The sequence below is a fragment of the Urocampus carinirostris genome, chromosome 17 (genome assembly GCF_059441175.1).
Source record: "Urocampus carinirostris isolate Australia breed hairy pipefish chromosome 17, RoL_Ucar_1.0, whole genome shotgun sequence".
NCBI classification, from domain to species: domain Eukaryota; kingdom Metazoa; phylum Chordata; class Actinopteri; order Syngnathiformes; family Syngnathidae; genus Urocampus; species Urocampus carinirostris.
In genome coordinates this window covers 4,322,296-4,347,566 of record NC_142365.1, presented here as the reverse complement: position 1 = coordinate 4,347,566, position 25,271 = coordinate 4,322,296, and the positions used below count along the sequence as shown (strand labels likewise).

Genomic DNA, 25,271 nt, shown 5'->3' with positions numbered 1-25,271 from the left:
TTCAGTTTTCAAAGTAATTTATTGTTAACATGTGAAGCACTTCGGAGTAGACATGACCACGTGGCCAAATACAGTTTGGTCATTGTGACAGAGCCTTCGGTTTACATTTACTAACAGTTCATTCCCCATTAAAAAAAAAAAAAAAGGCGAAAGCTCAAAGGTTCCAGTTAAGGTTCGTCTTTCGGGACATAGAAGGCACAGCTAGCTTAGAGCTCCGACGCCCTGCCCTTCATTGAGCAAAACGCACAAAAGAGAACAAAACCCAACGAACGAACAACAAAAAACCAGCACTGACCGGAATTTTGCCTCACGTCATGGTCCCGCTACATAACAAGGTACAAAAATACAGACTTCATATACAGTATGGTCTTGGCTATAATTTGAGCGTATGGCTTCTGTATACTGATATGTTAAGAACTACATGGAAGAGGAAAGCATGATCATTGGGTCATCTTCTTACCCTGGATGAGGAATGTGTGGACATCGGTAAATATCAAGGAAATCCCTTCATGATGGAATACGCCGAAAGGCTTTTAAGAAACAAAAACTCAACAAAAAAAAAATTCTTCTACATTTGGCATGAAAAACACAAGGTCCAGTTGAAGTTGAAGCATGTGGTCTTTTTAAATAACACGTATCTCTTCATGAAACGAGTCTTTTAAAGGGGCAGCGAGAGAACTGCAATTTGGTCGTTTCTATCGATCTTCTTAACCGTTATCCTTCGGAGACGTTGGGAAACGGGCGGGGAACGCTCATTACACTCGCTTCATCCCTCGTCCCATCAGGCACGCGAAGAACGTCATCACCATTTTTTGCTTGACCTCCACCAGGTCCTCGGGGAGGGCGTAGACGCGGGCGCCGATCTTTCTCGCCATGGATACGGCGTATCTAGGGAAACGATACACCTTGTTAAATGGTCTGCATTTCTATAGCGCTTTTCAAATCAATGAAGACCTCCCAAAGCGCTTTACAACGTGCTTCACACTTACCCATTCACACACACACTCACACACCAATAGGGAGTCGGCCTCCAAAAACGTTTTGAGGATAATCAAGATGCTAAATGGTAAATGGTAAATGTTCTGCATTTCTATGGCGCTTGTCAAGTCAATGAAGACCTCCCAGAGCGCTTTACAACGTGCTTCACACTTACCCATTTACACACACACTCACAAACCAATAGGGAGTCGGCCTCCAAACGTTTTGAGGATAATCAAGATGCCAAATGGTCTGCATTTCCATAGCACTTTTAAAATCAATGAAGACCTCCCAAAGCGCTTTACAACGTGCTTCACACTTACCGATTCACACACACACTCACACACCAATAGGGAGTCGGCCTCCAAACGTTTTGAGGATAATCAAGATGCTAAATGGTCAGCATTTCTATATCGCTTTTCAAGTCAATGAAGACCCCCCAGAGCGCTTTACAACGTGTTTCACACTTACCCATTCACACACACACACTCACACACCAATAGGGAGTCGGCCTCCAAAAACGTTTTGAGGATAATCAAGATGCTAAATGGTAAATGGTCTGCATTTCCATAGCACTTTTCAAGTCAATGAAGACCTCCCAAAGTGCTTTACAACATGCTTCACACTTACTCATTCATACACACACTCGCACACCAACAGGGAGTCTGCCTCCAAACGTTTTGAGGATAATCAAGATGCTAAATGGTCTGCATTTCCATAGCACTTTTGAAGTCAATGAAGACCTCCCAAAGGGGTTAACAATGTGCTTCACACATACCAATTCACACACACACTCACACACCGATAGCGGCCATGCAGCCATGCAAGGTGCCAACCTGCCTTTGGGGGGATTAGGGATTCAGTGTCTTGCCCAAGGACACTTCGACATATAAGACGGAAGAGCCGGGAATCGAACCTGCGACCACTTGATCCCAAGACGAGTTCTCTCATAACATTCTTTGCTTTAATTCTGAGTGTTTCAAAACCATTTTGATGAAATGGTTTATTTATAAAACAAATATGGAATGACATATAACATGTACAAATAAATGTCTATGTAATTATCCATGAATACAAGGTGGCGCTCATCTCTGTGTAGCAGAGAGTTGACTCCAAAATTGACCAGATGAGGAAAGTGCTGTATCTAAGTCAGATCAGGCTTCTGGTAACCACGGAAACCGATACCAACTATTTTATAATAGGAGCTCTACTTCCTGAGCTAATGTCGCCCAATTGCTCTACGACTTTTACCTTTTTTAAAAAGTATTCCCAAACAGAATTTTCTCTTAATTTCTTATTCCACACAGAACCTTTCGTGTTCCTCCCAGGGTTCATACACCCTTTTCATGGGCAAATTCAAGCACTTTCAAGACCAATTCTTCAATCTTTCCAGTACCTTCAAAGGAAGAATTCAATCAAAATAACATTCTTTTGGTTGACTTTGATGACTAAAAGTCGCTATCTTGCTGCTAACACACGCTTATCGTGTGTTCATCATCATCTCCAAACAGGAGAGCAGCTTCAGCGACAGACTGCTGTCACAGTCTTGTTCCACGGAGAGACTGAGGAGATCATTTCTTCCTCATGCCATGAGGCTCTTTAACTCCACCCGGGGGAGTAAAAGCCCACATTAAACCTCACCCCCACATTTGCATATTACCCTATTTTTATGACAGTGTGTATTTTACATAGCACTGTTTAAATACTCTATAGCAACACGTTATATTGGGTATTTTTGTATTCTACATCTTTATTTTATTTTTCAACACAGGGATACTGCTGGAAGTGTGAATTTCCCTACGGGGATGAATCTATCTATCTATCTATTGCTATTTTGAGCAAATCCTTTCTATGATCTACAATCTTTTTGTGTCAATGGGCTGCTATAAACTGACATGAATTCTGCCTCAATACATCACACTTGTTCACAAACATAGAAAGGGCATGGAAAGAGAATCTGTGTCGAAATTATTTGAAATAGAATTAGAACTCGTTTTTACATTTTATCTATTTATAGCACTGAAGAGTTCATATTTTAAATTTTTAGTTTATTGTTCTGCATTTTCAAGAATTTTGTGTTGTTGCTCGACTTTAAATAGTTTCAGTGTGTAAGATTTGTAAATATTTAAATTGATTTCACGTGTTTTTTTCAGGGATCCTCTGCAAAACATACAAGTACTGAATAATCCAGTGCATAATGTATAATTATGAATTACAATATATCACTAAATAAACAAAAATCTGAGGAACCGTCGGTGAGCTGAGCCAAAAAAGCCACTTTTCTAAATAGAGCGGTCTTCATGGGTTAAAAAACAGAAGGCAGGAGGGAGAGAAATGCTCGGCTGTATCTGTTAAAAAATAAATAAATAAATACTAACAATAACAGCAGGAAGAATCTTTGTAAATGTAAGCATCTAACAATATGAGTATTGTATCAGAAGTGAAGAAGTCATATCGGGACACCGATTGTTAAAAAAACCCAAAACAAATCTTTTCAGTATGCAACTAGTGTAAGAGGAATGTTGTCTGGAGCGTGCTAACATACTTGGCATTCTCGAGCTTGTCCGCTTCGGAGAGGCGTCCCGTTTTCACCAGCTCGTAGTTGATGCTGCCCGGCTGGATGGCGTCGATCAGCTCCAGCGCCGCTATACTGTTACTGATCTCCTTATCCTGAAAACAACAGAACGCCATTAACTACCGTATTTTCCGCACTATAAGGCGCACCTAAAAGCCTTTATTTTTTTCAAAAGCTGACCATGCGTCTTCCAACTAACTTGCAGCCGCCGACTAGATTTTCCCCCGAATGCCAAGTAGTCCGCGGTGTATGCTGGGATTTATTTACCGGCGTTTCATTGGCTAACCAATGTGTCAATCATCATTTGAATCAGTCACTATTGGCTAAAGTCATTCGGAGGTCAAGAGGCGGATCCTTTTTATCATTTACAGGCTGGCATTGGCTTAAACGGCAAAACAAAGCCTGCAATTGGCCGAAAAAGATGAATGTGTATAGCACGTGGCTGACGGCATACAGAAAGCATTTTTTACTATACTGTATTTGTAAATATTTTATTCTCCTGGATTTACTACACTCACGGATATAAGAGGACATTGGCTGCACATTATTTATGAACACAACGACTTCGGTGAGCTACTATATTATCTTTGTATCTTGTTTTAGACTGAACTCGATGTTTCTGTGATAAGCGGTGCAGATAATGGATGGAATGGAGTGTCTATTTTTAAATTAAACTCAATTCCAAGTGTTTATTGTCATATGCACAGTAAAGTTGCGAGCGAAAAAGAAAATAGAAACTAAGGAATGGTTGGCATTTCTTGAATCCCAAGACTTTAATCTTCCGAATATTTGGATGCATTTGAGTGACATCGTACGGACACCGCATCCGCACGTGTTCTCGACACGTATTTGCGTCTTTGCAAGCTTTGGGAATGTTAAGGGGGTAATAAGTTGGACTGAACTATCTGACTGTTTTGTCGACGTTCCCATTGTAGCGCCTTATAATCCGGTGCGCCTTATGTATGTCAAAAATAGGACCAAAAACTATTTTTAACCCGGTGCGCCTTATAGTGCGGAAAATACGGTACTACTTATCACATGGTAAGACAGAAAAAAACTACCTTAAAGCTTGATATCTTGGATTTCTTCCCCGCTTGTGCTAAAGTTTTGTTGACCCAGCCGACAATGACGTCATCGTTGACCTTCTCCCCATCGCCCAGGTCTTCCAGTATGTTAAGAGTGTACCTGCCATGCACAAAACCGTGAGTTTTTCTGGATGCTAAAGCCGTACCCTAGACTGGTGAGTCATTTTGAAATCTTGGAGCCTTTTCACCTTCTCATGAGCTGCCAAACCAGCGCCAGGGTCAGCGTGGCATTGCCGTCGTTCAAGTCCTGCCCGCCGATGCCCACCAAGGAGAACTTGGCCGATTTGCCGAGGTCCACGGCGTAATTACAATTCTCCAACTGGATGGGTGAAAACACGGAACGCCGAATTGGACGGATGTTGTTGAGTTATAAATGTGAACATCAGAAATAATCACGGACCTTCTTCATGTTGCATCCCAGTTTGGGGTATGGAGGCCTGGTGACTTTGTTGTTCCAGTCCACCTCGACTTTGATCTTCTCGTAGAGCTGCAGGATGATAATGGCATCTTGAAGGTCTCTGTAGGATGACAATGCACATTTGTGTAGAGCAAGCAAGCAATTCGTGAACATGTCCCATGCAGATGGATAAGAGCAGTGTCTGAAACTCATGAGAATAAGTTAGCGGACACCAGGGCAGACAACCATAAAGTTGCCTGCCCCATTTTTCACAACTTGAAATGCAATAAGACGACTAATCGCCAAAAAACCCATTAAGGATTGATAATCAGAATATATAACAGAACAACACTTTAAATTAAGTTTATTATAAATCTACTTATATCATTCATTGCATGAATATGACCTCACTGTTTTTCATCTGCCATCAGTATGTACCTGTATTTACTCATCTTCATTCATGCAGTTGCGTCGTCTGGTACAAGCCACGTGAACTCCTCTTTCCACTATGCTTTTAATGTACCTTTACGTTTTGTAGCGTCGTCAATTTTGTTAGCTTCTTTTGAATCTTTCTTCTGGGGATGATGTTTTGGCTTGATTCCTAACCACTTTACTCTTTTTCTTGTGTTTTCTGTGCGTCTACTTTGGAAAATAATAAGCAAATGAACAGCCTTATAACGCTCGGGAAAGTCCGGAACCATGAAGTTATTCGATGCAGGCTTCTGATTGGCTGCCAAGTATGCAAATTGCCAAACGAACCGACATTTCCAAACCGGACGAATATTTCGAAATCAGGATAAAGCAAACTTTTGATTTGAAAATAAAATAAAAAAAATAAAAAATAGAAAAAAAAGAAAAAAAATAGTTTTTTTTTTCTTGAAAAAGTCGTCGGCCACCCGGGCGGAGACGAAATTGTATGCCCGACGTAATATATGCACAACCCGAGCATCCGGGCAGGCGTTATTTCAGACACTGATAAGAGAGTGGAAAAAATACCAAAATAAATGTTCAAGAATAAAGTCACCATACTCATTTTATAGTGATTCTTTTAAGGAGCTGGAAGGAATTTGGAACCTTTTTACTCGCCATCCCCAGGCTTGTGTCATCAATGCAGCCTCAGTCAGCTTGTTTACATATCTTCCTTTTTTTTTTTAGACGTGCTCGAATAAACTCAGTCTTTCTTAGGCTTTGGATTGACGTTTGAACCCCCGCTTCTTAGATTTATATTTGAGCTTATTGAGATCATAACAACATTAAGTGTGCTGTACAGAATTTTGTAACTTTTCTACTCTCGGACACCATCTTCTGGCTTGAAGTCATGATTGCAGTCTTCGTTAGCTCGTACATGATGCGCGTTCAAGTACGTGGATTTCTTAGATGCTCTCGAATGAACTCTTCTTTTTGAATCTTTTTTAAGGTATGGGTTGGCGTTTGGACTGTATTTCAAACAAGCCTTCTCTAACTTTCACCATTTTCATGCTACACTAACAAAAAAATGTGATGACGAGCATAATTTCAACCTTAGAAGTGCAAAGATGAAGCTTTCGTCTACCTGCCGAGTGGAAGGAGATGTTAGAAGTGACACAGAGGATGAATAGTTCATTGCATTTAGTGATTTGGAGTAAAGCTGATAACTCTTAATATGTTACGTTGTTATTGACGTATATGAGTGTGTCTAAGATATGCACGTACGTGTATTGTTGGTATACCATGGTGTCTATTTATTTAAATTGCCTTTTTATTTAAATTACATTTTTGGTGTTGGATTTTATCACAAATTTCCCCCAAAATGCGACTTGTACATGTTTTTTTCTTCTTAATTCTGCTTTTTTTGGCTGGTGCGACTTGTATTTTGGAAAACACGGTAATTAATAGGGGCAACACAGCAGCGCAGTGGTTATCTTGTGTGCAGCACAGTTCTGAGGTCATGAGATCGAACCTACTGTGTGGAGTTTGCATGTTCTCCCCGTGCTTGCATGGGGTTACTCTGGGCACTCCGGTTTCCTCCCACATTCCAAAAACATGCATTTCAGGTTAATTGGCTGGTCCAAATTGTCCTTAGGTGTGTATGAGCGAGTGAGTTGTCTGTCCCCGTGTGCCCTGCGACTGGCTGGCAACCAGTTCAGAATGTCCCCTGCCCACTGCCCGAAGATAGCTGGGATGGGCTCCAGCACCCCCGCGACCCTACTGAGGATAAGCGGTGCAGATAATGGATGGATGGATGGTACTTAATAGAGAAAATATTCAATTTGCAACATTTTAAGGCCACCTCAAAAGACGCACTCCACCTTTAAGTCCCTTCACAATCCAAACTCGTCACGTCTCCCACCTCTGTGAGAATGTAAAAACAATGGTTTGGTACTTACACATAGAGATGATTGACAGTTGGGTTCACGCCCAAGGAATTCATCCAGTTTCTGAAAGTACGCTCCTCTCGCGTTTCACCTGCACAAAACACAAAACCAAAAAATTATACATGAAAAGTGTCAAGTCAAAGCAGTTTTATTTATCTGTGTGTCGGAACTCACCTTCCAGAAGGTTCCAGTCAATGTCCTGGTTCTCAGGTTTCTTTAGAGCGGGGTACTTATTAAAAAGATTGGCCACAAAAGCCAGATTAAGTTTAGGGTTGCCGCTGACAACGTCGGCAGGGGTGACGAACTGCCGGCAGCCGAGCCGGTCGGCCTGCGTTAGCATAGCTTCCGCCCTCTTTATGTCGTCTCTCTCCTGCATGATATTATCATAAGAGGCGCTGCGGTGTGGCGTGAACGCGGTAATTATTATGAGATGGCGCCGGACTTACGCTGAAGCCGGACATGTTGATATCGATGGCTTGCTGGCCTTCTTCGTTACCCTTTGGAGAAATCTGGTTGAGGAGGTGGAAGTAAGCTCTGGAATCCTGGACAAACCAACATGACGTTTAGGGTCACACACGATTGAGGTGTAATATGCATATAGACAAATAATCCTTCAAATTTTCTGCCTTTCTTTGAGTACACTGTCAAACCAAAGGCTACAGCATTGGGAGAAAACTTGTGCTCCAATCCTCTTTGACCTGTTGCTCTCTGTTAAACGATATAAGTCCCTTAGAACAATGAATAACAGGCTCAGAGACACTTTCTTGCCCAGTGCCAACACCACCCTAAAAATGAAAATACATATCTTTGTTGCTGCTAAATGTTATTGCACTACTGTTGTAATCACTTTTTTTGTTATAACATAGGCCAATTCACAGTATAAGCACTACAATGTACACATTTTGGCCTTTTTATCCTGACAGTCTTTCCTCATACTTTTCTCTTTAAGGTCTTTATAGCATTTTAACTCTGGAGCGCCATGTCTTATCTTGTTGCATGCAATGTTTCACAACGCTGACATCTATGACAATAAGCCAATTCAATTCCATTCAAATTCAACTCCAATTCAAGTATAAATGTTCCTATTTGAATAAATTTGAACTTGTTCCTCTAGCACAGGGGTGGCCAACAAGTTTGACACAAAGAGCTGAAATTTTTAAATGTGAGCGTCAAAGAGCCACACCACGCGCTGACCTGCCATGACAGACACACACAAACACACACAATTAAAAACATGTTATTTCCCATAACACACTCCTCTCCTTACAATACAACAAGTATTGTTCTTGTGTTGATTTCAAGGAAAGTGTCCACCCTCAATACACACAGAAAAAAAACTAAACATGAAACAAGGCAAATAGCCACAGTATATAGAAAATATGATGAGGCAAAGAACCGCATTCTTATTGGCCAAGAGCCGCATGCGGCTCTAGAGCCTCGTGTTCGCCACCCCTGCTCTGGTAGAGTAAGAACAACAATCCTTAAAATGTGCAAAATAATCTGAAATAGTAGATCATTGATTTCATGTTGAAAAAAATCCACAATTAGAAAAAACAAGTTTCAAAATGAGCAATGTTATCGGCCATTTGCTGAGGTACAATTTTTTTTTTCTTGTTTAAGAAAAAGCTTATTTCCAATATTACAAATGCTCCCCTACTTACAACCATTCGAGTTAGGAAAACCGGTAGATACGAACATTTTTTGGGGATGTCAAAAAATATCCGGGCATTGCTGTAAGTTAGATTTTGTATTGTGTGCACCTTTTTCGGAGTACAGTACAGTACTGCTTCTTTCTGCCGCTACCTGCGCGTGGTGGCGCTGTGAGAGGTCGCCCAGCATCCACCAGAGGAAAAAAAAATCCGGCTTCTTTTTCTTATTTTGTGTGTAAACATTCTATACTGTATCTCCAGCGCGCTAAGAACTTTGACATTTCTATTGTTTAATATCTCCTGCATCCATTCAATATGGTCGGTGTCAAGTGTAAAAAAGAGGCGAGTCGTTTCATTTGAAATGAAAGTGGAATAAGGAAGCTTGATGCGGTTGAGAAAATGGTTGGATAGCTTTATTTTGGCCACTTTTCACCACGGAGGAGGACCCTTTGAAGCGCATCTTCCAAAAGTAAGTTAAACTCAACTTTATTTATCTTTATAGAGCATATTATTTTATGAAATGTTTATTTTTTGGTACAAAACAATATAGGTTACAAGTCTTAAACATACTTATATAAACCTTAAACATACAAAATATAGCACTGAACAAATTCAACTTACGAACGATCGTCCGGAACGTGTCTCGTTTGTAAGTAGGGCAGCGTCTGTATAGTCTTTTAAAGTATAGTAAAAGTATTAAACCAAAAACAGGCCATACATACTGATAAACTGCATTAACTCTATATTTGATAATGCCCCTTTTGTGTGCAGTAATAATACTTTGCTAACATATTCATTTGGCAGTCTTTCAAAAAGCATCAAAAGTTCAACAGCCATTTGAATCCTATTTTAGAAGCAAACCTCACAGGCCTGCTGTGTGCAAACATTGTTTGACCAACAATCTCCGACCTCCGAGTCAGTGACCTTTTTGCCTTCATGCCTACCTTTATGTCGGAGCTGAAGTTGTTGATCTTCTGCCACCCGGCGTTCTCCAAGTGGAAGTTGGCCCAGCGGAGCAGCAGTTCTTCGGGAGACAACTTCATCAAGTCCTCCAGGGTCTCGCCCTCTCTCAGCAGCGCTGCCAAAGCTGTCCCAGGTACCCATGTTTGCGTGAGTGAGAGCAAAAAAGACTCGACACGATATTCCTTTACCTTCGTTTCTGCTGAGCTCGATGTCGGCAAACAAACCGATCTTGATGATTTGCCACAACAGACCAAGCACCAGATGTGGTTTCCCCGCCTTTAAGTCTAAAGCGCCGATGTTGACCACGTGGCAGCCGATGGCAGAGGCCGAGTTGAGAGCTAAATTCAGGTTCTCCTGTAATAGTCAATGAGAAGATGTAAGAATAACATCTAAGAATAATGATGACTTGAAAAGAAGAAAATACGTACCTGTATTGTAAAAGGTGTAAGCTTTTTCTTATTTATTGTCCTCTCGTCAATGGTTTCTGGCACTGATTGGTTGATCATTTTGCTGTATTAAAAAAAGTTAAAATATGTTGAAACGTTATCAATCACACACACACTAAAAGTTTCGGCATGCATATGAAAAGGATTTTTATTTGTACCTTATGATTATAATAGCGACTAAGCTGTCACCGTAAAAATTTATAACATTGTTGGTGGAAAAAAGGAATAATGTTCAAAAACAGGGATTTCGTGTTGAATTATTTATTAATAAAATGAGATCCTTTTTGCAAATAAAAAAACAAAAAACAAATGCAAATTTATAAAAAGGATAACGGTAAAAAAAATGTATCCATTATGATGTTGTTTTTCTAATAGCATTTGCTTATCCTATTAAGCCACAAATAACAATAAGTGTATCCTTTTTAATATTTATATTCATTAAATGGGCAGGACAGCGGCGCAGTGGTTAGCGCATGTGCGGCACAGTTCTGAGGTTGTGAGATCAAACCTCCTGTGTGGAGTTTGCATGTTCTTCCCGTGTGTTTCCTCCGGGCACTCCGGTTTCCTCCCACATTCCAAAAACATGCATGTCAGGTTAATTGGCCGGTCCAAATTGTCCCTAGGTGTGAATGAGTGAGCGAATTGTCTGTTTCTATGTGCCCTGCGACTGACTGGCAACCAGTTCAGGGTGTCCCCTGCCCACTGCCCGACGAAAGCTGGGATGGGCTCCAGCACCCCCACGACCCTACTGAGGATAAGCAGTGCAGACAATGGATGGATGGATGGATATTCATTAAATGATTAATAGAAGAAAATTCAAACCTAAGAAAAACAAATCCTTGTATGAGATGTTGGCATAGCCAAAGCAAGCGATAAAAAGAGAAATGCCGAGAAGTTAAAGGAGGAAGTCTCACCAAAGTAAGATACCGTCGCCGACAGATGTGAAAAGGGAGTCTGTGTTGGGATCCATGGGCAGGACATGGCGACAGTCAGGGTCGTTTTCTAGTGCAGTGTTGATCCACTTGGCAAAAGCGAATCGTTCCTCCTCTGTAAAAAGGGGTATGGATGTTAAGTTAACCAAAACCAACAGAATGAATGAATAAGATAAAAACACTGCATCTTAGATGAAACCCAATAACTAGCGAGACGAAGATGCTCTTTCTCACCAGAGAAGGAGTGCTGTGTCCCTTCACTTGACAGCTCTGACATGCCTCCAATAGCGAGGATCCCTTCTTTTCTGTTGATGGCTTTCCGGAAGGTTTTCGCTACTTCGGAACCCTTTAACTCGTTCACTATCTGACAAGAGGAAAGTGAGGGTTTTCAATAGGCTACATGGAACTTTGCAGATATTCAAACGGAGGAATATTCTTGGTATAGGTTGTTTATGAATTTGTTAGTCAGGACAATTTTCTATTAAATATTACTATTTAGCTAGCAAACATCTCATGCACAAAACTCAAAATTCATGTGATCCATGCTTCGTGTTTATCTATCTTTCTACCTTGGTCATATCCTTCAAGAGGAGTGATTGACAGCAAGACAAACACAATAACAAAGAAAATAGAAAAGGGAAAAAAATAGCAACAAACACAAACATTTTTGGATCATGGCCAACCCAAATGCCCAAACACCCAAACAAGTTAGGCACCTCGGCACCTAAGTTGGTCATGCTTTCGTCCCTCCAGATGAAGACAAGAAAGCGGCCATGTCACTCGGGTCAGGGTGACACAACACACTCTTTTGTTCAACAGCAGGGCCCGACAGCTTTCACTGGTTTACCCCTGCCGCATCATACAGGTGCCCTGCTGACAAAATGGCCACCCCTGAGCCGGGTGGTTTTGGGTTACTAGCTCCATATTTCAGAATGTTCAGACTCAAGGTGGTGCATGAAAGGAATTAAGCAAGGATGTAACTGGCAATTAATGATTAACAGCTTTCAACAATTGGTTATTGGGTATGCCTGTATGTTAGAAAAAAAACCAACAGGAAATTTCTGCTGTGCAACTAAGAAAACTGAAAAAACCACAAGATTTATGTTGAATCACTTTCCCCGGTCTTTTTGTTGCAACCATGTTAGGAACCCTATGTACAATTTTAAGGTAATCGCCGTTGTCTTTAATCCAGCACAACCAAGGTCAGTCTGCAGACGCAGCAGCATACTTGGCATGTCTCATCATTGGCATGACAACATCACGAGGCACCAAATTTCCAAGTTCACAAAAAGGTTTTTGTTGCAGCGTCTGCGTTGTTTTTTTCGGGTGGAAAGTGTTGATTTTGGGTCATGGCCATCTTTGACTTTGTGACACATCTTAGAATATAGACTCGACACAAATCGTCTGCAAGTTTCAGCAGATTCTATATAAAGAAACACAAACACATCGCTGACTCAATTTTCCAAACTTCCGTGCATCAACGTACCCATTCAAACATCCCAGCTCTGTGACTGATGATTCATTTTACCGTAGTTGAATCACTAATCAGCGTGCGGCATCTAAGAAAGCTGATTTGACAAGATACGGACTATTCTGGGATGTCATGTGACACTTCCATAAATTTAAGTTGTGGTCGGAACACACAACTCTCCGCCTTTGGACCAGACTTGAATGAACTGACTTACTGCAATGTACTCTTGAAAGCTGATCTTGTTGTCGTGGTTGCGATCGAGTGTCTTGATGATCTCTCGGACTTTGTAGCCCGGCTGTGGATGGCCGGTCTCTTTGAGAAGTTCTGTGAGTTCGTAGTCATTAATGTAGCCATCGTTGTCCAGATCTAGTTGACAGAATAAGGTTTTTGACACTAAATGCACTGCAAATTTGAGTCCCGGATATAACCATTTTCATTTGAAACTGATACAATATAGGCTTATGCATTATTTCATTTCGGATGATTCCAGCCCCTAATAATTCTCAATTTCTGTAAAAAAAAAAAAGCTTGGATAGTTTAAATCAGCAAGGATCTAGTTATTAGAGGTAAACAGTTATTTGTGAGTTCACAATCTTCTGAGACATCATCTTGACCCAAGTCTGTTGACTTTCGCCAAGCCGCCCCACTTAAAATCCAACCGAAATATTGATCCCAGTTCTATTTGACCCGAGGTCATTAAAATTCAGTTCCTATTTGCCATTATGCTAGCAAGACCCAGTTCCTACAAGATAATCGAGTAGGACCAAAGTCTGAAACTTGTATCCAAACACAGAAATTGGATGTTAAGATGATCTTATACTTTCATTTATAAGAAATAAAACAGAGCCAAAACATATCTACTCACCAATCTTCTCAAACATCTCTTTTATTTCATCCATTTCCTCTCTCGATATCTTTGCAGACATGTTTCTGTGATTGACCTTAGGATGGTCAGCCAGCAAAACGTGGGACTGGAGTGGAAATGAAAGGGGGGAAAAGGTAATTGGCAACATCACAAAAGATCACAATTCAGATCAGATCCCCAAACAACTTTTTCATATTTGTTTGGAAAAACAAAAACACATGATACATTAAACAACTGAAAAACATAATTACTACTCAACATCTTACAAACATTGTATTTTGTCTACACTAACACCGTGATCCTAAAGTTATCTGTGAGACAGTCCTCTCCTAAAATCACAGTTGGTACGGCATTCCTCTTAGTAGCACCTTCCTGACTCCAAAACCTAAAGAATGCAGTGGCCTTGAATTGAATACGTTTTGAACGGCAAGAAGGGTGTGATGCCTTGCCAAGGGCAAACCGGTGTAGTGGCATTCCTTGAGAACACAAGTGTTCAAAAAAACAAAGATGAGGCTGAAACTGCAGCGACAATCTCAGATTTTCCAGACAGAAATGGGTTCTTGTTTCCTGATTGGAAATCCAGGCTGGTGAGTTTCAGGACATCTTAGTCACAAATACCAGGCAACGCTATTTCTGTTGGTTTCTCAGTCTCACAGTGTTGAATAATGAGGGAGACTGAAATGCCCATTTAAGCACATGGATTGTTCCTGATAACTGCACAAGTGTTTGTTTTACAGAGTGTACGTTTCTCTTAGGCAAACAATGGACAATATCACTAAACTTCCTCTTCTATGAGGGAAAACCATCAACAAACCAAAGCTGATGAACAGCAGCCATGTGGAATCAGAGATTAGCAGCCTCCATTAATGAAGCAATAAAATAGACTACGTTTTGATCAAAACACTTCTAAATCTAGGCACAGACAAACCAGGAACAAACTAGTAAATGACTGCGCAGGTATATTCAAACATTTCCAGAAAGGATGTGAAATTCATCCGCAGTCAAAACAAGGGCCGACACACATTACCTCATTTGCCTGCCCTGGTCACACACCCTCGACAGAGGCGGAGTAGAAACAGAAGAGAGGTTAAGTACACAGAGCGGAGCCACAGATGGCGATAAACAAATGTGAGATGCGACGCTGTTGGCAGAGAAGAAAGGGGCGTCTGTAATCGCCTCACAGCCCAGAGAGTCACGATCTTAGGTGTTTAGGGTCATCAATAAGCGGCTGTGTGTCGCTCCCTAGTGGCTCACTGGCACTTTTTCAAAAATGTTTGATAATGGAAAATGATTTGGTTTAATGGGTAGCCCAAGACACACCCTCAGGATATGGTGTCCCTACTACCATAGTGGTTAAGGGATAAATATATGGATATATAAAATGTATATTAAATTGCTTAAATGAAGTTTTTAATTTTTTTGCGACTCTAAACGTGGGGTTTTATTTTGGGTGCAATATGGCTCCTTTAACGTTTTGGGTTGCCAACTCCTGGGTTAGGATTTCAGACAGGATTTTGCCGAGCAAGGTAACCAAAGTGCTGGTTACTTTCTTGAAGGTCAATATCACTGCCACAGTCGTGATGCTTAGAGATTAAGAGCTTCTATTGCTTTTATATAAATATATCGTCCTGGGTAACTCAATTTCCTATAATATGCAACAAACAATCCCTTAGAAGAAACATCTTTTTCTAGATTCAGAGATTTATTTAAGAGGACCATTTTTTAAACTATTGGGATACTACAATATCAATGATGATCCAATAAAATAGACAGATTTAGGACCAAGAGCTACTCATAACAAATGTATTTGCTAGTCCGTTTGGTGGCTTTTATTAATAATATCTAAGTTGACACTTTTAAAAGTACATTTAATTCATGTTTTGATTGTTCACTGCTGTAATTCAGGAAATAGCGATTTCATGTACTTCCCTGTTACAGTCCTTAAACGCTCCATTTGTGTTTGTAAATAATAACTTTAGGCTTGTTGGTCTACATTTTCAATATTTCTGTGACATGAAAGCAGATAGAAGTGGTTTCTGAGTATCGTGAATATGTGGGACACGTGCAAGGTATCTACATGCAGACTCGAACAAGCACAAATAACCCTCAATGTGAAATGAATATAAAAATTTATGATATATATGTGTAGATTTGGGGACATAAAAGGCTTGAAATAAAACTGTGACTATTCTGTTTAAACATTGGAAACATTACAGGAACATTGCTTCATAAAAAGTTGGATTTTTTTTTTTCCACATTCAACATTATTTAAGTTAAAGGTGGGGTGCGTCATTTAAGGTGTCCTTAAATCAAGTTGAAAGATAAATATGTTCTCTTTCAAGTGTGTGTTTTCAACGCCCATCTAAATGATTTTCTACTGTGCCTGTCTGCATTTATCTTACTTTTATCATAGCTGTTCGGGGCAGAACACGTAAGGTTCGAGGAATGGGGAGTGCTGGTGAGTGACATCACACTCGTCCCCACAGGTTTTCTTATTTCATGCAGTGCCGGGCCGTGTATTTCACACCTAAACCTTAGCTTCAGTGCATATTTGTAATGTGTCAGTCCGCTCGACCGGAAATTCGAATCAGCGTTAAGATCTTAATTTTAGGATGAAATTAGCTGATGAAACCTTTTCCCACTAGCAAAAACACTGCTCACTTCAGAGTTGGCCGACATTTTGCTAATAAATCAGCTCAACAATATTATCTTCAGGTTTAAGTGCTGTTGATGCGGTGGCTTTGCTGGGTTACCACCTAGCCAGTCATAGTTTGTGAAACCGGTGACGTTTTCCAAAGCCAGATAGCAGGTTGCAGACTCTCTAACTTTAAATCCAACAGCTTAAGTGATGTTACAGTGCATGGCCTTCGGGATTTTTTGTAAAGGCTAGCAACAACTAATGGATAAAATGTGAGTGGGTAAATTCCCCCTGAGATCCGATCTGCAACCTCGGTGGAAATGTTTAAATCTAGGCTTAAAACTCACTTCTACTCTATAGCATACGAGTAACCCAATCTTCTTATATGTAATAACTTGTGAAGCCCTTAGAGACTAATTGTGATTAAGGGCTATACAAATAAAAATGACTTGACTTGACTTGACTTATTTATTAGTAATTTTAGCATGAAAAGTGAAATTAATAAGAGCCATTTTCAAGCCAACCCCAAGAAAGATGAAAAAAAAAAGGTTATTCAAGCGTATTTAAGAAATGCACATACATGCACGTGCATTATGAATGATCTGACTATTCCATACAGCTCCTTAAGAATAATAATTAATGCTGGAACAAAGATTGTCACAGGTGATTGCCATGCTTAACTATCACTAAGAATCCTTGTGCTCACGTGAGAAAATTTTGTAGAAAACCCGAGTGTGTTATCCTCGGATTACATTCCCCTTCGAATACCATTTAGCTATCACAGGTGATTACGTTTACATGTGCAAATTGAATATTAAGTGTTTAAAGTGATGCCTTTGATAGCCTTCAGGAACAAAATAACGACTTAGCAGAACAACCTATCTCTATGTTCCGCATTAATCGTGATTGCATTGAAAACCTGTCATCGCGATCGTCAAAATATGAATACGCACGACTAAAAAACATTGAAAAGGACCATCCCAAAACCAAGACAGTAGCTGCACTCATATCAATCTCATGTTTGTAACTGGACACGGCCCATTTACGCTGTTTACGACAACTCTAGGTAGATCTATTAAGCCATTCGAGACTCGCTCGTGCTCCCAGATGATTTAATTAGGAGGGGCAGTGCTTCGGCACACCCGGCCCTAACTACTTCTTCCACAAGGTTACGTAGGAACTGCGAGTTACACAAATAGGCTGGCACCCTTCCCACGTGTGGCCAGAAACACACACCCAGCCCGCAAGAATACAGATTTGAACTCCAAACGCCTGTTCTGTTCCATGGTCTCCTTCACCTCAAGAATCTGTATGCGTGCAGCTTGCGACACAGCTTCATTTTCATGGTGCAGCCGTAAACAAGTAGGCAAGACGTCACAATCGGTGCTTACTCAAGTTAAACAAGTCTGACATCATGAATTGCTTAAAGATGGGCGGGGATTGGGACTCCATAAATGCCGCAAAAGCTATTCAATCAATTCAAATGAATGGCTCACCTTTGTGACTGCAACAAATGACCAAAGGAGGCCACTTCTTATCAGTCGATGAAAAGACGAAGGTGCAGTGGAGTAAAATAAAGAACTTCCACCACTTAGGAATGTTGCTGGACGAGTTGGAAAGTCTGAATCGGGAGGCCTATTCAACGCTGGATTAACCTGACACACCTAACATATGAGCCGTTTTAAGTATTTTTTCTAAGCCAGGGCTGAACTTCATATTCCTTCATGCTCCGCCCATTGGAAGATAAGTGTTACTTCCCTGTAACGCAGCCCCCTCATGACCCCAAACAATATTGTTTGCACATTTTCTATACTGCACATCCTGTTGAGGGCCATGACAGGGGACAGCGCATATCTAACCCTTTTTTTAAGGCACAGCACACCTAAATTACACATAATCATACGGCGGTGAGCAAATTGAGCAATCGACTGGAAGGAATCCCGTGCAAACAACTAACCTACCAGATAAACAGAGGAAAGACGACCGCCTCGAAGAAAACCAAGTTCATCCAGCCCGGTACGGATAAGAAGGAGGCAGTGGTTCCGAAAAGTGAAAACGACACCTGATCAGAAGGTGATGACACCCATTTTGACGCTAACGGCAAGGAAAGTGGCCCAACCTGTCCCCAGACACACAGTGACGAGTGTGGCGGAGGGCGGGACAAGCAAGTCACACTTGCTGCTGCTTGACAGTCTGGTTTGTCTTTGCAAAGACAACATCCCAACCGCTTTAAACGCACGGGTGCCCACGTGGTTTTGAGCAGGGTTGGGTAGGGTTACTTTAACTGGATTACTTTCAATTACCGCATTTTCCGCACTACAAGGCGCACCTAAAAGCCTTTATTTTTTTCAAAAGCTGACCATGCGCCTTATAATACAGTGCGCCTTATATGTGGATCAATATTAAGTCGCAAGGTCTCGCAACAAAGGCAAGCAGCCGCCGACTAGATTTTTCCTCATAGGCGATGTGGTCCGCGGTGTATGCGTGGATACATATGCCGACGTCTCATTTCCCAGCCAATGTGTCAATCATCATTTGAATCGATCACTATTGGCTAAACTTATTCGGAGGTAAAGGGGGCGGATCCTTTTTTATCATTTACAGGCTCGCATAGGCTAAAGGGGCAAAACATAGCCTGCAATTGGCCGAAAAAGATGAATGTGAATAGCAAGTTTGCTTGAACTACAGCATAGAGAAAACATGTTTTATTATTCTGTATTTGTAAATATTTTACTCTCCTGGATTTACTACACTCACGGATATAAGAGGACCATGGTTGCACATTATTATTGAATGCAACGACTTCGGTGAGCTACTTCGGCTATATATTTTCCAGTATCTTGTTTCAGACTGATTGATGTTTTTGTCATGAGTCTATTTTTAAAATAAACTCAATTCCAAGTGTTTATTGTCATATGCACAGTAAAGTTGCGAGCGAAAAAGAAAATAGAAACTAAGGAATGGTTGGCATTTCTTGAATTCCAAGACTTTAACCTTCCGAATTATATTTGGAACGATGCATTTGAGTGACACCGTACAGACACTGTTTCCATATATGTCTGAGACACGTATTTGCTTCTTTGCAAGCTTTCGGAATGTTAAGGGGGTAATAAGTTGGACTGAACTATCTGACTGTTTTGTCGACGTTCCCATTGTAGCGCCTTATAATCCGGTGCGCCTTATGTATGGAAAATACGGTACTTTTGGATTAGTCCAATACCAGATATGCTAATAAAAGACAAAGTAAACTAAATATGAAAAAAATGATGACTCACAACACGTGGTAAGCTTTCTCTCCTGGCTTTGATCTCTTTGATCTCCGGCAAAACTAACGTCAAATGCGACAGAAACAAAATGAAAATAAATCCAAACAGCTTGCCAACATCATTTTTGCCATTCCATGTATTCCGTTACTCCCCAAGCCTGCACAAAATTATTTTGTCTTTTATTAGCATATTTGGTATTGGAGTAATCGAAAAGTCATTGAAAGTAATCCAGTTAAAGTAACCCTACCAAACCCTGGTTTTAAGCAATGGGAATCTTTATGCAAAGTTGTTATGCCACACATCCAAGGACAAATACCATTACGTGAACCAACCGTGCTATTTACCCGAAATGGAAGTGCAAGCACAACTTTTTCCACTTTTGACACTTAAGACTTCACATTCCTGGTGCTAGTAAGAGGGCAAAACGGCAAGTTTTCTCAACATTAGGCTGTATGAGAGCCGCCTCAACAGATGATGCTAACACCTGGTAAAACATTTAACACGACCGAACATGGAACGGGGATGCAATTCCAGTTTCGGTGGAGTGAAATTCAGACTTTTACGATCAACTCGGAGCAATGTTTACGGGAGGGTCTCGTACTGACTTACATTCCCTGTGAATCATTCACTTAGTCGACAGTTATGCACAATGTAAGTCAAGTCATGTTTATTTGTGACACCCTTAATCACAGAGAGTGATGAGTTATTGCAAACTACAGACTATTATGACACCATCCCCTGATCTAAAACAGACATGAGGGCAAGGAAAAACTCAAAAACCTCAACATGAGGAAAATGAAGACACCTTGAGAAGGGACAGTTTCAAAGGGCAGCACAGATCACATATTATTGCAAACTACAGACTATTATGACACCATCCCCTGATCTAAAACAGACATGAGGGCAAGGAAAAACTCAAAAACCTCAACATGAGGAAAATGAAGACACCTTGAGAAGGGACAGTTTCAAAGGGCAGCACAGACCACAGACTATTGCAAACCACAGACTATTATGACACCATCCCCTGATCTAAAACAGACATGAGGGCAAGGAAAAACTCAAAAACCTCAACATGAGGTAAATGAAAAAACCTTGAGAAGGGACCGCACATGAGGTAATCCCCCTTCCAGGATGACCAGGCTGCATTGGATAATAATAATAATAATAATAATAATTTCCTTGTATTGTCATTCTGTGTAACAATGTACACAGAACGAAATGTCGATTGCACCTGACCCGTTGTAGCGAGCCGATGCAGCCGCAGCCAACAGAGGGCGCCGTCGACCACTTTTTAAGTCTTAGGAATGACTCGGCTGGGGCGCGAACCACCGACCTCCCAGTCTCAAATGTTGCAATAACAAATAATACACAGATATTGTCAAAATAAATATAGGTTATTTGTATGCTATAGTGTGTTTTAAGCTAAAATTTAAACATTTCCACTGAGGTTGAAAATCGAACCTCAGGGGGAAGAGCATTTCCACAGCACCGGGGCCCGGATGGAAAACGCTCTCAAACCTGCGGATCTCTTCTTGGGATCACAAGTAGACCAGCGTTTTCGGAGCAAAGGCGAATAGATTTTAGAAAACCTAAAACAATGTAGGTTTGTGGAGCAAAAGTCACATAGGGAATGGGAAATGCACGCGTTTGGCAGTGTATGTTTTCTCTGGTAAGAGATGAAAACGAGGGTCAAAAGAACGCCAGTAAACATCTCCATTCTGACTTGTTTGCGCGTAGAATTTTTCAATGGTATCTGCATATCACGCTGTTGAACAATTAATTCATATTCTCCATTTTAAAGGGGGAAAAAATGCATTCCTACTTTGAATGAGACATTTAGGAAAAGTAACATAGTGCCCAAACATTGTTAGAGCTTTAGGAGACATCAAAGTGCATGGAACATTAGGCGATATTATAATTATTATTTTATATACGTTTTGTGACATTCTATTTTGATCCATAGCATTTAAGCTTCATTCATTAGAAGCAGCACAAAACCATGGAAAATCTGCAAAGTTTTATTGCAATCCATTTAAATTTAAGATGTACTTTTAGTTTGTGGAAGTGGGCGCTGCCAGCCAGACGGAAAACCAACATTGTGGGCGTACATTATGTTTTTGTAAACTCACAGAAGCGTGCCAGAACACATTCTTTGTTCTGATCACTTTAAATCCAAGATATGTTTTTCTAGATATACCTAAAGTCACACATCAAGACATAGCTTACTTTCTTGGCCAAAAATATTCCTCCTGACACTGATCTGAATAATTTAGAGGTAACACTATTGAGGTGATGTGACCGTAAAAGTGCAATGGACTTGTGGTGATGTTAAGAATGATAACTATTTAAATGACAGTAATAAAAACGTGGCTAACATTGAAAACAGGTAATAATTATTTGCAATTTTTTACAGCTCTCAGAAAGAATTACCAGGTGAAAAGTATTTTATTTGACATTTGAATATTCGTTGATTCCTATTGACATACCAGTTTAAATATATAATTTTATTTGACTTTATCCAAAATTTTGGATAAAATATTTTGACACAAATAATGCCCCAAATAATAATGATTTGTTTAACTTCCAATGTTAAGTGAAAATCATTTGATTTCATTCAACGTCATTTTCTTTAGCCAATATTTGCAAAATCTTGCACACGCATTGATTTATTTCCGTGATTAGTGATGCTGAAATAAGCTATCAAGGAAAATTAGCAACTAAAAAAAAGACAGCTATACTGGAAAGTATCTTTTAAAAAAAAAAATCTATTTTTTTAGCTTGACCTGTAGACACAAGGTGCTGTTGTCTTTTTACAAAGCAACAGTGGAGAGCATACTCATATTTAGACTGAGGAGATCATTTCTTCCTCATGTCATGAGGCTCTTTAACTCCACCCGAGGAAGTAAAAGCCCACATGAAACCCCACCCCCATATTTGCATATTACCCTATTCTTATTACAGTGTGTATTTTCCGTAGCACTATTTAAATACTCTATATCAACACGTTATATTGGGTATTTTTGTATTCAATATCTTTTATTTTATTTTTCAACACAAGGACACTGCTGGAAGTGGGAATTTCCCTACGGGGATGAATAAAGTATCTATCTATCTAATATACTGCATCACCATGTGGTATGCTGGGAGCATAGCTGCAGACAGAAAAATCTGAGAGTCATCAACACGCTCAAAAAAATCATAGGGCACTCTCTGCCCATTCCGGAGACTCTCAATACTGCGGCAGAGCCAACATTATAAAGGACTCCTATCACTCCAGCCACAAACTCTTTGAATTGCTGCTCTCTGGCAGACACTACATATCCCTTAAAGGGACAGCATCTATTATTTGATCACTAGAAGCACTAGATGTTGCTGTGTTGATTTGTGTAACTGATGACGAATGTTGAGCACAAGGAAGAATACAAACTATGGAGACGCGATGTGAACGAAACCACACCTTTTTTCTTCCTTTTATCTGCCCAGTCTTTCATGAGGTTTTTTTTTGGGGGGGGGGGAAATTAGGTCAGCTCTCTCTAAGCGGGGCAACTGTTATGTACAATAAATACAAATGTCTCAACCTTTCAAGGATTTTAAAAAGTGCACGTTTGTATGAGTATTCTTAGATCTTTTTACTTATTTAAATCATTATGTTCTCTATTTCCACCAAGAGACATTGAATAATACACACTGTCCCTTTAATACAAAGACGAACAGGCTCAGAGACAGTTGCTTTCCCAGTGCAATCACCACGCTTGACAAGCACACAAGACTGAAAAATATACATGAATTCTTTACGTTTATTCTAATTTTTGTCACTGGGGTTGACAAGTAAGCCTGATCTCTTAGGACCTTTCAAGATTAGGGCTTTCTTTATACAGTTATGTAATAAAATCCCCAAAGAAATTAAGACATTTTAGAGGGTAAACACGTTTTTATTAGCTTGATCGGTAAATTTTAGTCACTCTGGGTTGATAGGTTTTAACTATAACAAAATGTGGTGATCGCTAAACTGTCTTGATCGAATAGTTACACAGTTGAAGAACTATAAATGAGCTTTAATCAGTTTAAAACAAATACAAATAAAGGAGTGTTACGCACAAGGGCATTAACCCCAAAACGCCATGTATTGTAGACAGGGTTGGGTAGGGTTACTTTAACTGGATTACTTTCAATGACTTTTGGATTACTCCAATACCAAATATGCTAATAAAAGACAAAAGGAACTAAATATGAATAAAATGATGACTCACAACACGTGGTAAGCTCTCTCCTGGCTTTGATCTCCGGCAAAACTAACATAAAATGCAGGGTTGGGTAGGGTTACTTTAACTGGATTACTTTCAATTACTCCAATACCATATATGCTAATATAAGACAAAATAAACTAAATAAAATGATGACTCACAACACGTGGTAAGCTTTCTCTCCTGGCTTTGATCTCTTTGATCTCCAGCAAAACTAACATAAAATGCAGGGTTGGGTAGGGTTACTTTAACTTGATTACTTTCAATTAATTTTGGATTACTCCAATACAAAATACACTAATAGAAGACAAAAGAAACTAAATATGAATAAAATGATGACTCACAACACGTGGTAAGCTTTCTCTCCTGGCTTTGATCCCTTTGATCTCCGGCAAAACGAACATAAAATGCGACAGAAACAAAATGAAAATAAATCCAAACAGCTTGCCAACACCATTTTTGCCGTTCCATGTATTCCGTTACTCCCCAAGCCTGCACAAAATTGAGTCATTTTATTCATATTTACTTTCTTTTCTCTTTTATTAGCATATCTGGTATTGAAGTAATCCAAAAGTAATTGAAAGTAATCCAGTTAAAGTAACCCTACCCAACCCTGAAATTTTGTAACTGGCGTGCAGTATTTTGTCGTAATTGCCCGTTGACGACGAACTTGTCACTTTTAAACCCCATTTGCCATTTTTTGACAGTCTTTTAATGAAGAAAACAACCTAAAAGACTAAAACTGAGTTTATTTATGAAGAATATAAAACAGTCAACGCCAGACAGCTAGCAGACGTGATTAAAGTTAAACGACGAAAAAATTGTCCTTGTGGATTCACTAATTCCAGAACCGTGACGGGGAAAACCTGGCACACGAAAGGCGGACATTTATACCAACTTTCTTCTGGTCTAAAGTTCCAAACTAGGGAGGAAATTGTTACTCACGCTCGGTTCGCCTGAAATTCCAAACGGCGTCCAGTTCCAAGTGCTGACTCCTTCACGTCGAATGCGAAGTCGTCCGGAGTCGGAATTCTCGTCCCGCCCTGATGTGGCGTCACCGCCCGCTGGATCGGCGGGGAAGGAAGGATGCTGTGGCGGCGAAGGGCTGGTCACCAAGTCGCTCTTTTTGGTTGCGGGGAAGGCCGACATACTAGTAGCCCCGGGCAGGCTCTTTTAAAACGAACACGCCGTGTACGTAATATCTCCACGGTTAATGCTAAGCTAATTAAGCTAACAGTTTGTGGTAAAAATCAACTTACCTTTGTCGCGTGGGGAAGTGAAGTGTGACTGAATGCAACGTAGTTTTAACCCCCAAAATGTGTTTTTAAAGTTCTCTTTAATGTCTCTCATCTCTTTGATGGACGTCGAACGACTTTATATTACCATCTTTAAAGTAGGTGACGTCACA

General features: G+C 40.2%; 2 protein-coding genes across 5 annotated transcripts in view; one reads left to right on the top strand and one right to left on the bottom strand.

The window, feature by feature from the left end:
- Window positions 1–25,271, bottom strand: pls3 (plastin 3 (T isoform)). Of its 4 annotated transcripts, XM_088321803.1 has the most exons (17): window positions 25,123–25,271; window positions 24,809–25,033; window positions 13,716–13,821; window positions 13,065–13,216; window positions 11,614–11,743; window positions 11,362–11,494; window positions 10,430–10,511; window positions 10,190–10,355; window positions 9,983–10,125; window positions 7,836–7,931; window positions 7,564–7,759; window positions 7,402–7,480; window positions 5,039–5,156; window positions 4,827–4,957; window positions 4,615–4,738; window positions 3,524–3,648; window positions 1–888 (listed from the first exon to the last, which is right to left on the bottom strand). In XM_088321803.1, exons 2-17 carry the CDS (start codon window positions 25,010–25,012, stop codon window positions 756–758), a joined length of 2,118 nt encoding a protein of 705 aa, XP_088177929.1. In that variant the 5' UTR covers window positions 25,013–25,033; window positions 25,123–25,271; the 3' UTR covers window positions 1–755. The 4 variants fall into 4 exon arrangements, with proteins under 4 accessions (XP_088177929.1, XP_088177928.1, XP_088177930.1 ...); XM_088321802.1 differs by lacking the exon at window positions 25,123–25,271 and having other exon boundaries at window positions 24,809–25,071; XM_088321804.1 differs by lacking the exons at window positions 24,809–25,033; window positions 25,123–25,271 and adding an exon at window positions 18,315–18,485.
- The window catches only part of LOC148348987 (chromatin remodeler ATRX-like), a 41,393-nt gene continuing 40,961 nt past the window's right edge, over window positions 24,840–25,271 (top strand). The window contains exon 1 of the mRNA XM_088321801.1: window positions 24,840–25,054. The gene's annotated coding sequence lies outside the window, so the exon portion shown is untranslated. The remainder of the gene's footprint in view (window positions 25,055–25,271) is intronic.